The sequence below is a fragment of the Ceratotherium simum genome, chromosome 17 (assembly GCF_057802395.1).
Source record: "Ceratotherium simum simum isolate JZ-2026a chromosome 17, ASM5780239v1, whole genome shotgun sequence".
NCBI classification, from domain to species: Eukaryota; Metazoa; Chordata; class Mammalia; order Perissodactyla; family Rhinocerotidae; genus Ceratotherium; species Ceratotherium simum.
The window spans coordinates 58638149-58651916 of NC_141916.1; the positions used below are offsets into that span (position 1 = coordinate 58638149).

Genomic DNA, 13768 nt, shown 5'->3' on the forward strand with positions numbered 1-13768 from the left:
TGCCGTTAGGTCCAAAGATAAATGAAAAACTGGGAAATGTGTGTGTGTGTATTCATATCACAAAAAGGACTGGCTTTGCTAATATAAAGAGTTTTATAAATTCAGCATGGACCAAAAAATAATCAAAAGGTATGGAAAAATGAAACTTAGACGTGAAAATATTTAACTTCCTTCATGATAAGAGAAATGCAAAGTGAAACTACAAGTGATTGCATTTCTCACCTCTCATTGGCAAATTCAGAAGTTTAGTAGCCACCAGTGACTTGGTACAGTCTCTTTGGAGATCAGTTTAGTAAAGCCTATCAAAATTTTAAATGGAAATGATTCAGCACTTCCATTCTTAGGTATTTATTCCACAGATCTATAAGAAAATATTCATTAGTGCACTTATATAATAGCAAGAAGTTCTGAATGACTTAAATGTCCGTCAGTAGAAGCCTAGTTAAAATATGGTACATTAACAAAAGTATACATATGATGCATACATATAGTACAATACTATGCAGCCATTAAAAAGAATGAGATATTGATATGGAATGATCTCTAAGTTATATCATTAAGTGAAAATATCAAAATCAGTATTCTACTAGTTGTAGAAAATAAAGAAAATTCTGGTATGTATCTACATTATCTCTAAAAAGAAACTCAAACAAGTGATTGTCCCTAGAAAGGAAGACCTAGATGGCTTTAAAGTTGCTCAAAACTACTTATCAGTGATTCTGACACCTGTACTTTCATGTTCTAGGATGTCGCCTAAGTGCCTAAACCAGTTTGCCATACCTAGTTTTCATTTAAAAATGGGTCTTTAATATCCTAGTATCCTATAATATTCTAAGCCTTTAATATCCTTTTAAAATCTCATTGTTCCCTTCATTTATCTATATCTTTGAGTTAAAGAATGAATAATTGAGTTCTTACTGCTTGTTAACCTTAGTTTTTATCGTATCTCCTAATGTAGTTAAGCTGTGAAGCTGCTTTGCTTATATGTAACTTTTATTCTTTCAAACAATGACATATCATCTGTCCGTGTGTAAAAGGAAAGGTAGAGGGTTAACGATATATTTTCAGACTTTGACAGTTTTTGTGTCTGTGTGTCTGTGTGTGTGTGAGGAAGATCAGCCCTGACCTAACATCCATGCCAATCCTCCTCTTTTTGCTGAGGAAGACTGGCCCTGGGCTAACATCCGCGCCCATCTTCCTCTACTTCCTATGGGACACCACCACAGCATGGCTTAACAAGAGGTGCATCCGTGCACGCCCGGGATCCGAACCGGCAAATCCCGGGCTGCCGCAGCGGAGCACACACACAACCGCTTGCGCCACCAGGCAGGCCCTGGGACTGTGACAGTTTTTCACAAACAGTATAATCTTTCATACTAAAGGTATCTTGTAGGAGATCAAACAATAACTGTTTCGCCTTGTTGGACAAAGCCTAAGGGGAAAGGGAGATAAGAAGTTTTCCTTGCTTCTAAAGACTTTCCTCATCTGATACGTAGTTTCATTTTGCTGTATTTCTGGCCAAAGGGAAAAGAAGCTAACTAAAAAGAGATGCTAATTTAAGTTCTTTTCATTCTCCATGTATTGGTTTCAGTTTCTCAAGTCACAGAAGGTCCTGTCCTGGCAACTACTTCAGGAACTGGTGTTTTTAAGATGGGGCGATTTCAGGTAAGACAATCACTTCTTCTTGATTCCCTCTTTTGGGGGAGTGTGTATATAATAAAATTATTACCTACCTTTCTGGATATAATTGCCAATTCAATGATACGTTTCTTTTATAAAGCTGTTTATCACTTTCCCCTCTTAAAAGTAATACATGCTGGGGCTGACCTGGTAGCATAGTGGTTAAGTGTGTGTGCTCCGCTTTGGTGGCCCGGGGTTCGCAGATTCAGATCCCGGGCGTGGAACTACCCACCACTTATCAAGCCACACACTGGCAGGCGTCCCACGTATAAAGTAGAGGAAGATGGGCATGGATGTCAGCCCAGGGCCAGTCTTCCTCAGCAAAAAGAGGATTGGCAACAGATGTTAGCTCAGGGCTAATCTTCCTCACCAAAAAATAATAATAATAATAATACATGCTAATTAGAGAAAATATACAATACTTAGAATAGTAGAGAAACAGTAGATAGCCATGCTATCTGCCCATCCTTCTGCTACCCCAGGATTACTTTTTTGGGATCTATTTCCTTCCATTCCATTCCTCAGATAAACATGTGTATATCTAAAATTGACCCTGCTTCTCCTCTGAATATATTTTGTATCTTTTTTTCCCATCTAGTATTTGCTTTACCTAACCAGTCTCCTATTGTTAATCATTAGGTTGTTTCTAATTTTTCCAACATAATAAGTAAAGTAATAGTAAACATCTTTGTATATAAAAAACATTTTCCATGTTTAGGATAATTTTCTTGGGATTAATTTCTGAAGTGAAAATACTGAGTCAGCATCAAGTGATACCATATCGTTTTTATTTTCCCAGCTGGCCCAAGAAGTGAACATTTTCTGGCTTTTAGTATGTAGCGCCAAATGAGCTTTGAAAAATCTTTTTTTTTTCTTTCACTGCTTTTGCAATGACTTTCTGATTAATCTTATAATAGCACTTGGAGTTGGGGATATTAGGTGATATTTTTCTCATTTGTAAACTGAGGTTCTGAGAGTTTATAGCTGGGCTGAGTTTGTATTTATAATATATGGACAAACTAGGACAAAGATCTGGATCCTCCTTTTAGTAGCAGTTAGTTGTGTAGATTCTTGAAGCTTAGCTGGCGTTTAACATTTATTAGATTTCATCTTTGTAGTTTTTCTTTTTTTTGGTTGCCAATCCTCCTATTTTTTTGCTTGAGAAAGATTAGCCTTGAACTAACATCTGTGCTAGTCTTCCTCTACTTTGTATGTGGGTCATCGCCACAAGGTGCCTTGACGAGTGGTGTAGGTCCATGCTCGAGATTCGAACCTGGGAACCAGAGCCACCAAAGTAGAGCACACCAGACGCACCGGACCTCTACCAGTACACCAGGGGGCCGGCCCCTGTAGTTTTTCTTATTCACAAGCAGCCTTCAAGATTCCATGACCTGTTGATTTTTGTATTTTCACTAAGACCTGAATCTGAGTCCTGTGCATACCATGAAATATGAAAGTAAATCATTTACTTAGTAAGCTTAGCCAAGCACTCAGAATCTACATCTAATCTGTACATCTCAGTACAGATAGTTTGTTCTTTATAATGATAGTCACTTTATTTTCACAGTCAAAGATGGACTGTGTAAACAGATAATCAGCCTACTGACTGACTGGGAAATAAAGTGATTCAATTTTTTTATGGTCCATTTTAAAAATTGAATATCAGGGACTTTGTTTTTTAATCTCACTTTGGTCTCGTCCCATCAGGTTTCAGTTGCAATGGATGATGCCCAGAAAGAGGGTAAAATTAAGTCAGAAGATGCAAAGTCTGTTCATTTTGAATCCAGCACTTCAGAGTCCTCAGTGCTATCAAGTAGTAGTCCAGAAAGTACCCTGGTGAAGCCAGAGCCTAATGGGATAACCATTCATGGCATCTCTTCGGATATGCCAGATAGTGCCCACAAAACTCCTGCCTCAGAAGCAAAGTCAGAAACTGGGCAGCCTACCAAGGTTGGACGTTTTCAGGTGACAACTACGGCAAACAAAGTAGGTCGTTTCTCTGTATCAAAAACTGAAGACAAGATTGCCGAGGCAAAGAAAGAGAGATCGATGGCATCTCCTCCTTTTGTGGATTTGGAACAAGCTGTTCTTCCTGCTGTGATACCAAAGAAAGAAAAACCTGAACTGTCGGAGCCTTCTCATCTTAACGGGCCGTCTTCTGACCTGGAGGCTGCCTTCCTAAGTAGGGATGCGGATGATGGTTCAGGTAGTCCACACTCCCCCCATCAGCTGAGCTCAAAGAGCCTTCCTGTCCAAAATCTAAGTCAAAGCCTTAGTAATTCATTCAACTCCTCTTACATGAGTAGTGACAATGAGTCAGATATTGAAGATGAAGACTTAAAGTTAGAGCTGCGACGACTACGAGAAAAGTAAGTATATTTTCTCCTGCGAGAGAATAATAACACGATTGTATTAAGACCAGCTCCTGGTGCCTAGATTAGTATTCTTTTCACTGCAATATGCTTCTATCTCATTTCTTTTAAAGAGAGGGTGATATGCAAAAACTAGTTATCTGAATGTAGTTCTCATTGAGTCTCTTGTACTCATACGAACCAATGGCATCTCTAGTTATAGAACTCCTTCAGCACCTTTGTATTAGTGTTACTGTATTATTATCATTATTAACCTAATCTTAGCTATTTACTAGTCTACCAAATGAATCTGATAATGGCACTGAGATATGGATGATGTTGACAGCTTTTTTGGTCATATTTAACAAACTGGATCAGAGTGGCAAATTCAGTACTCCTACATATAGCCTCTAAAGTCAGGGTATCTTTTTCTCCTAACACATCAGCAATCATTTGTTGTTGGCTAGGAGCTTGTCGGAATTTGGCTTAGATAATGGAGGCCAGCAAGATGTACTGACAAACTAGAATCTCAAGGTAGTGGAAATTAGATTAAGTACATTTAGGGAAAGATTCATGAGTAAGTAAGTACTTGAATCGGAGGTCAAAGAATATGTTAATTCAAAAATATTATAACCACCTTTTTCAAACAAGAATTATGTTTGGTTATCTTTCATAGACATCTTAAAGAGATTCAAGACCTGCAGAGTCGCCAGAAGCATGAAATTGAATCTTTGTATACCAAACTGGGCAAGGTTCCCCCTGCTGTCATTATTCCTCCAGCTGCCCCCCTTTCAGGAAGAAGAAGGCGACCCACTAAAAGCAAAGGCAGCAAATCTAGTCGCAGCAGTTCCTTGGGGAATAAAAGCCCCCAGCTTTCAGGTAAAAAGCCCTGGACCAGGTCAGCCACGGCTGTCCCATCTGTTGTTTCTGTCTCCAACTGTATATAATCTGTTGAACATTTGCTGTTTTTGTTAAATTTCAAAGGAGTTTGACTGTCTTAATAATCTTGTTTTGTTTACCTCTCTAATCCCCATATTTATAGTACCTCTTTTTGAGTGTATGGGAGTAGACTGTGTGCATACAATGGCTTATTCCATTGTAATCCATATTGCTGTCTACTGGTAGTCTTCATTTATAGTTCCTAAGGATAAAACATTTAGCTTTGCCTGGTAATTCATATAACTCACACTTCACCAAACTCTTGGGCAGTTGGAAGAAAATACATTGTTCTCTATTTAGTAAAGTTCAGGTAGATTCTTCATTTTAATGAATGAATTGGTGATAATTGCAACTGGGATGAATATAAATTTCATATAGCTATTTGGGTATGTCTTGAGTGGTAATTTCCTTGATTAAAGTTTTTATTTCATTTATCTATGTTGGAATAAAGAACTTGCTAGTGGTTGTAATCAAAAAAATAGTTAAATCATAATCTCTTGTTAATAAACTATAGTTTGTCTATTTTAATCATGGTAGGTTTTACATTTTGGTGAAATTATGGTAATGTTAACAGATAATTAGTTGAAAAGTGAAAAGGACTGAAATAAGTTTAAACCTCATATTTGCTCTCCAGGTCTAATTTAAATATGTTGGAGAGCAGTTGCAAACTTCATAGCAGCTTTCCATCTTCTGAAAGCTTTCAGAGACCCAGACCTTTTCTCTAGCACATTAGAATCAATCCATTAGTAGAGATATGATTATAAGAGATATCAGGTAATTTAGATTCTGATCCCAATTTTGACATACTTTTTGAGTGGACTTCTGTTCCACTAGTTACTAGGGCACAGAGAAGTTAGTCAATTTCAAGACACTTGACTAGCGATTGAAAGCCACCTACTAAGAACAATTTTAAATATACATTACTCTAGTCATCTGCATCACTTTTTGATACCTCTTATACTTGATCTGACACATGCTTACAAGAAAGACTAAGTAGAGACTGCCTACCAAACCTATTTGTATCATGATCCAACTCAGTGTTTTATAATAGGGTAAAAAAAGCCATCATGGAATTGCAAAATGGACTTCCCTCATATCCACTGCATGTTCTAGTCTTCTTACTCAGCTCAGACTTATGAACCATCTAGGTTATCTAAAGCTAAAAAACCTGTTGGGATAGTTTATCCTATGGCCCTGAAGCTCCTGTGATTCCTCACTTCCCCTCCTGTTAGTGAGGCTTTTGTTCTTTCTTCAGTTACAGCTTTTGACCCATTATTAATCACTCAGTGGGACAAAGTGGAGGAATAAGAGCAGTGCCTATTAAGTGCATTGGGAAGGTGGTACACATTTATTCATGCTGCTTTATCTTTTGGCAGGTAACCTGTCTGGTCAGAGTGCAGCTTCGGTCTTGCACCCCCAGCAGACCCTCCACCCTCCTGGCAACATCCCAGACACTGGGCAGAATCAGCTGTTACAGCCCCTTAAGCCATCTCCCTCCAGTGACAACCTCTATTCAGCCTTCACCAGTGATGGTGCCATTTCAGTACCAAGCCTTTCTGCTCCAGGTCAAGGTAAGAAATCAGAGCAACCATCATCTTCCAAAAACATTAAAATGGAGATATTGCCATATCTGGAACAAAAGCCTGATGAGTCACGTATTGTTAAGGTGGGTTGGAAGACCAGCTGACCAGAACACAGCCTGTGTATTGCACATTTAGGGATCTTTGGGTTGAAACAGGAAGTTGGGTGATGATTAGATTAGGTGGGCTTGTTGCTCCCATCAGGTGAAATAGCTTTTTTCAAGGGATTACAGTAACAAATTACATCTGCCGCCTATATGAGGACTTAACTAAATAAATGACTCATTTGGGATTGGAACTTAAGCTTTAATACTAGACTGAGGGGCAGCCCCATGACTTAGCAGTTAAGTGTGCGCACTCCGCTACTGGCGGCCCAGGTTCGGATCCCTGGCACGCACCGACTCACCGCTTCTCTGGCAATGCTGAGGCCGCGTCCCACATACAGCAGCTAGAAGGATGTGCAACTACGACATACAACTAACTACTGGGGCTTTGGGGGAAAAAAAAAAAGGAGGATTGGCAGTAGATCTTAGCTTAGAGCCCGTCTTCCTCAGCAAAAAAAAAAAAAAGAAAAAGAGGAGGATTAGCACAGATGTTAGCTCAGAGCTGATCTTCCTCACAAAAAAAGAAAAAAAAAATACTAGACTGAGAATTCCTGGACCAAATTCTAAGGAGTTTTAGCAGTTTCTGAAAGCTAGTGCATTTGCTTAGCCAGTGTAGACTTTTTCAACTTCTAAGTTTGAGAGTAGCATACTAAGATGAATAGCCCTGCAATTCAGGTTTTTATCCATAATCTACTTTCCAGATATAGTTTTGTTTATTAATGATCACTCAAAACATTCCTATAGAGGAAAAAGCTTCTAGTAACGTTAGGTTAGAACACGAATTGAAAGGAGTTGGGTGTCTGGGTAGAAAAGAATGAAAGAAAATGTAGATAACTAGCATAGGTGCTTTTGCCACAATATCACAGAAATTAACGATTAGATCGTCTCTTCACAAGATGAATGTACTTGTTGGTAGGAGTGCAAACTAGCTAGCATTATTCCCACTGGGAAAAGCTTCAGCATTTTGCAGGTAGGGGGAATTGAGGCCTAATATTTCCTGTCCTACATATCTGACCTTTCCCTAGAATCTTGTTCTTCTGTGTGCCATCTGAGTGCGTTTCACCACTCCAGCCTCAAGTTTCTAACATCTTGTAGTTGTGTTCTGTCTCTTCTCTCTCTGTTCTTCCCTGTTTTTCCCCTCTCACAGGCTATGCGAAGTTTAACTGTGCATCTGAGCAGGTGACATTCAAACCTGGTGGCAGGAGGACCCGATTTCTGAGTACGCCCTGCTTGGCTCTTTGTGTGTAACACCTTTACTCCTTCCTCGTCCTTGTTTTTCTGCTGCTTGGATCTGATGTATCACGCAGTCCATTTTCATTTGTCTCTTTGTATATCATCTAGTCAGTGGCTTGGCTGAACTACTATTACCCTCAGAAGTTTGGGTCTCTATATTAATTATGTTAGAAGATGTAGAAATAATGATAGGTTTCTATAAACTTAAAAAATAACTTCCTGGTAGAATTGCTTCTTCATAGATTTGTGACAGAGGGTAGATACGGTATCAAGGCTATATCGACTGCTGGGTCATTTCAAATAACGAAGACTGAACTCCACAGTCTTATTCAGTACTGCCCCTTGCTCTAGCATTAGACAGATAGCATCTTGACCACTGATGCACTTAGATCCTAGCATCAGGTAAAAGTAACACTCTATTTTTCTTTTCTTTTTTGTTTTTCCAGAATAGGTTGGAATCTTTTTTTTCTTCTCAATTAAGCCTAACCATCTATTAGTTGAAAAGATGCTAGAATCTCTTCATTGGATCCTTTCACCACCACTACCCTCTAACTCCACAAAATCAGTAGTTCAAAAAGGGTTTTAGTGTGGTTATTCTGATAAAGCATTTATTCTATTAAAGACCAAAGCCCAGCACCTGCAAGTGAAACTGGTCTTTTTTAACATGATTGCTGGAATTTCTCAGCTTTCTTCTTAAGAACAAGGCTCAATAGCAAGTCACCCAACCTCTCCGGCCCATCTTCCCCATGTGTGAAATGAAGATGATACCTACCTCCTAGGGTTGTTGTACAAATCAAATTGGATCATTTACAGAAAAACAGGTAGCACTTGGGAAGCACACATCATTTCCCTCTGATTAGCCAGTGCTTACCTGGCACATAGTAGGTAGTCAATAAATATATATTGGAACAAAAATTTTAAAAATAAAGCTCAAGTAGAAAACCTTTATTACACTTTGGATAAAGATCTTCTCTCTTAAGGCCTCAAACTTCTGATGTGGTTTTTGCAGTGCTTTATAAATGCATGTGCTAAGGCCATCACTGTTTCTGAGTGTGGTTCAGAGGTCCTTGGGCCTCACATATCACTAGGCCAGGGCTATTTAACAAAGAATAAGGTGAAGGCATTACCCAATTTAGTAGTTTTCCAAGCATGTGTGATTTTTGAGTACTCAGATCAGTAGCTCTTCTGATTAGACTAGGCTGGACCAAGCATATTAGCACCTTAACACATATATAAGCACTTAATTTATATGTCCAGCTAGAAAGATGAAAAGGCATTGATAATAGGAGACAAGTGTCTTGAAGTAGAATGTGACATGTCAGGCCTGTATTATTCAGCCTGAAATGTCTATAAAGGAAGAAAGACAACCAAGGCTTTTTTGTGAAGTATAATATGACAGGTACCACTTCAAATTAATTAATTCAGTAAATTATCATCACACTCTTAAAGGTAGGTGGTATTACACTGTTGCTCAAATGAAACTGGTTAAAAATATTAAATCTTATCACTTCATTTTGAGTCTAAAATGAGAGACCCGACATCTGTTGACAGCACGTGAGTATACATCACATAAGCCTTGGTGAACAAATTGCAAGAGGCAGATGTAAAGCAAATATGGAAAGAAAACAGGTGCTTATAGGCATGGGGGTCTTAGTTTTGGATGCATTATTCTATGCTCTCAAAATAGATAATGGTTTGGAAGCACGGCTTGGCTTAATGCTTTATTTACGTTCAAAAGTTGCTTGTTTTCCACATAATTTTAAAGATTTTTCAAGATGGGAAAGGGTTAGTATGTATGTCTAGGATGTGGAAATACATTACCCAATTTAAATTAACTTAAAATTGTAACAGTGGTATATTTATCAGCCTACTGTAGTAGAATTGCTAATGCATTTAATTGGGTGCTTTTTTAACAACCCAGCAGGAGAAACAGAAAGTGGGACAGGATCCCTGGAAAGACTGCTTGGTTATTTGAAATTCAAGCAGTGAAACCTGAGACTGGTGTTCCTCCCCCATCCTAGAATGTTAATGCAGGGCATTACACTTTTAGATACAAATGTTGGGTATGGAAACAACTTCTGTCTTCCAGGTAGTACCACAGTCCATCAGATAACCATGGTAAGCTAACAAGCCAGTAAGATACATCCCATAGAACGCTATCTATGGCAAGGGCTCCCAGGTTCTACCAATCTGTCTCCCCTCCTGCTTTCTCTTGCTGGGACTTTGTGTGCTGTTTGGAGATTCTAAATATTTTATGCTGATGTTTCTTTATCTTTAACACATTGCTCTTTCTTTGTGCTTCAGGGAAGATGGTGAAAAAAGTCTGTCCTTGCAACCAGCTCTGTAGTAATTATCTTTTTTTCTGTTACTTTTGGTCCTTGATTGCAAAGCCTGTTATCTGTGAGTTCTTTGAACCCTGAAGCCTCACAGCTCCCTGATTCCCAACTTCTTTCTGTCTAGTTCTGCACCCCTTTCTAATATATCCTTTAATGAGCTTAATTGCTGACCACTGGCTATCCTTCAGATTAAGAAATCACCTCGTAGTAAATGCTCTCAGTGATGACCCCCTGTGAACCTAGCTCTGTGACAGTTATGGGTTGATAATGCTCATGGGTATGTATGGAGAGATCAGGGATACCTGGCTGCTTTAGGAAAGGGAGTCCTTTAGTCAGCAAATATGTGCCAGCCACCATTCTGCCCATTGGAAAATCAGCAGTGATCAAAGCATACAAAAGTCCATACCCTCACATTGTAGTGGGAGACGTCTGCTAGATTGGTGAGGAGAGAAACGCTACTTTGTAGAGTTTGGCCTCTTAGACTGGTGGCTTCTCCTTAAGATGCAGACAGCTCAACAACCCAACAGGCCACCCACAGGGTCAACCAGAAAACTCTATACTTGAGATGCTGGGCAGTAAGTTGTGGTTCACAATAGGTTATTGTTACTAGGATCTGACAGCTTGAGAGTGGGGAAGGAGGAAATGTATTATGGCAAGAGAAAATCAAAAGTGGGTTTTTGGTGGTAAAGCATACACTACTTTTTAGAACTTTTAAATGTTAGTATAATCTCTGGAAAGCAAGCAGTGTTCTCAGAAATGTCTGTATTTCAAGTATTCTTAAACACTTTACTACTAAAATGGATTAAATGTACTACCCATTCTCCAAGCTTTTATAGTCAAGTCACCTTTTCCCAAGAGTTAATTTCTGGTCAGAAAGGGATGTGTTTGTTTGCTTCCTTCTTTAATGGGAAAGCCTATTTTCAGAAGCCAGAATAAGCAAGTTAACTGTGTGATTGACTCTCCTTCACTCTATAAACACCGCTTTCAGAATCCAGTGTTGTGTAATATATATTAAAATGAAAAGTGAAATTTGGTTATAAAGGGGCCTCACAGTATCAAAGGTGACTAGCAGGAGACTAGAGAGGTGTGACTCCTAGCATGAGCTCTTTGTGAATAAGCAGCATCCACCTCTACTGAGCTGCTTGTATTTGGCTTTTGACCGCTCTGCTCACTTGTGATTATTTCTGGGTTTTGTTGTGATTGTCTCACTCATCATCAAGCTCACCAAGCAGTAATCATTCAGATAGGATAATAGTCCTCGTGCATGTGATATGCTTATTCTGGATTTCATCTTTGTTATGACTGCCGTCATCATTGCCAGCGCTTCCCACTCCACCACCGTCTCACTCTTGCTATTCGAGGAAGGCTGTTTCCTGTGCTTTTATACTTTTCCACTTGGGTTTCCTGTACTATAGGGGAACTTACTCTTCTTCACACTGTATGTGCAATAGCAATCCCCTAGTGGCTCCAGCAGGCACTAAGAAGTGAGCTAATACACACTGCAGTAGTTCCATGTCTTGCCGTGGTGGTAAGAAGCATGTGACTTTCCTCACTCTGCAGCTTCACCTCAGAATTAGCTGTCACTCCAGTACAGACATGCTTGTGTGTGCCATTCCCTGGGTGGTAGGTTATAAACTTGACTTGAGAGCAGTGATGGATTACAAAGGGCTTTTAAATGGCAGAGTTGCTTCAGGTATGCTGCTGTGCTCTGGTGCTGCTTTGAGCTTGAAAACAGGAAAATCTATGCATTTATTTAGCCCCCAGCATTACTTGGATATCTTAAGGCCTAGTGGCTCACAACTTACTTTAGTAGCTTTTGTTTATTCTGCAGCAAGTGTGATATCTGGTAAGAAAGTGGGGGGCGAGGAAAAAAAAAACAAGACCATGACTCTTCTTTCCCTCTTCCCTAAAACTTGCCTCTTCGAATAATCTTCAGTGTGCCCTCCAGCAGAGCCGAAATCAGGCAGGACACAGACTCCTTTCTTTCTCATCAAACCATAGAAATAGAATTCCTATATCATAACCTCAGAGCTTCCTCCTCCCCTTTGCACCCCTACCTCAGCTGAATGTTCCTGTTGCTTCCACATGAAAGTGCTTGCTCTTCTGGGAAGAGGAGGGAAAGGGGGTTAGAATCCTTGAACCAGTTGCAACTGAGGTCATCTCCATGTCTTCCTGGAGTTGAAAGATTCAGGCACACCATAGAGAACCTTCCTCATGAGTAATCTTGGTTGTTTACTCATAGGAAATTGGGAGAGGTTGAAGCCTTAATTCATCCCAAGTTTATGTTTACAAATTCATGTTTATGGGTCCAGGTGAAAAAGTTTTTTGAACAGAGCATGCTATTTCTCCTATTACCTCTTTTTATTAAAGAATGGCTAAAATCTGTGGCAGTGTCCACGTGGATTGGGAACCCCATCTTTTCCTGGGCCAAGCACCTATCTTTGCATTCCTTTAAGTCCTACTTTAACCCTGCCTCCGTACTCAAGAAGTCTTCTTCCTTTGCCCTGCATTCTGCAATTTTCTAGAGCAAGTAGCCTCATTGACCATACCAGACCTCTCTCATCAATGTGATGCTGGAAATAGAGTACTTGCAGTAAGTTTCAGTACTCTGATGCTATGTGAATGGGCTGAAAGAGGTCCCTACCCTTTGTGCCTACCATCATCCTGAGTTGTTTAGCCTGATCTGCAACTCCTGAAGAAAATCTGTTTTCATTACCCTGTTAGGCAAAAACATTTGGTTAAATAAGACCTTGGAACCTTCCTTTCTTGCATGGCTTCCCAATTCATCCTCTCCCCATTCTGTGGCTTGCCATTCATCATCCTGTGAAGTTTTTCCTCTTCTTGAAATTATAACCCAAGCTCCTTTTAATGGATTGTCTTCTGTTCCTTCTTCTAACTCTAGGGACCAGCAGCACAAATACCGTCGGGGGAACAGTGAACAGCCAAGCCGCCCAAGCTCAGCCTCCTGCCATGACATCAAGCAGGAAGGGCACATTCACAGATGACCTGCACAAGTTGGTAGACAATTGGGCCCGGGATGCTATGACTCTTTCAGGCAGGAGAGGAAGCAAAGGACACATGAATTATGAGGTGAGGCTTCCCTTTTTGCCATGTTCCTGATCTATCAGAGTATCACTTAGCACATATATCTGAATCAGAGGCAATATAAACTAAATTAATTAACATTAATTAATTATGAATTAACATTTCATCCCATGACCTTCTTTAGTAGCTCATGAATTTTAACACTTTTAGACAAACAAGACAAAAATCACTCAGGTACACTTTTATTTTTCATTCCCTGAATCCCTAGGTCCCTATTGGTCAACTCAGTTTTTTTTCTCTTTTCCTTCAGCACCCTGAACTGCATGCACATACACACACATACACATGACACTGCCCACTTCCAATCAGAATAGTTATTATCACCCCTATTTGCTAAGTGTAAAGAGCCAATAATTATGAGGGTTTTGTTTTGGTTTTTGTTTTGCTATACTCTGTAAAAGAGTAAAACAGTCCCAGTTCTAGAATTATATTTTAGTACC

At 39.5% G+C, this 13768-nt stretch overlaps 1 protein-coding gene across 10 annotated transcripts in view; it reads left to right on the plus strand.

Moving 5' to 3' along the window:
- Window positions 1-13768, plus strand: part of WNK1 (WNK lysine deficient protein kinase 1) — a 167252-nt gene that overhangs the window by 150467 nt on the left and 3017 nt on the right. For 9 of the 10 annotated variants that reach the window (XM_087442940.1, XM_087442931.1, XM_087442934.1 and 6 more), the window contains 5 exons: window positions 1592-1665; window positions 3388-4049; window positions 4708-4910; window positions 6347-6541; window positions 13126-13313. In XM_087442940.1, the coding sequence (XP_087299066.1) occupies window positions 1592-1665; window positions 3388-4049; window positions 4708-4910; window positions 6347-6541; window positions 13126-13313 (1322 nt within the window). Of the gene's footprint in view, window positions 1-1591; window positions 1666-3387; window positions 4050-4707; window positions 4911-6346; window positions 6542-7801; window positions 7895-10191; window positions 10234-12159; window positions 12187-13125; window positions 13314-13768 lie in introns of all 10 variants that reach the window. The other variant, XM_087442939.1, reaches the window with a different exon arrangement.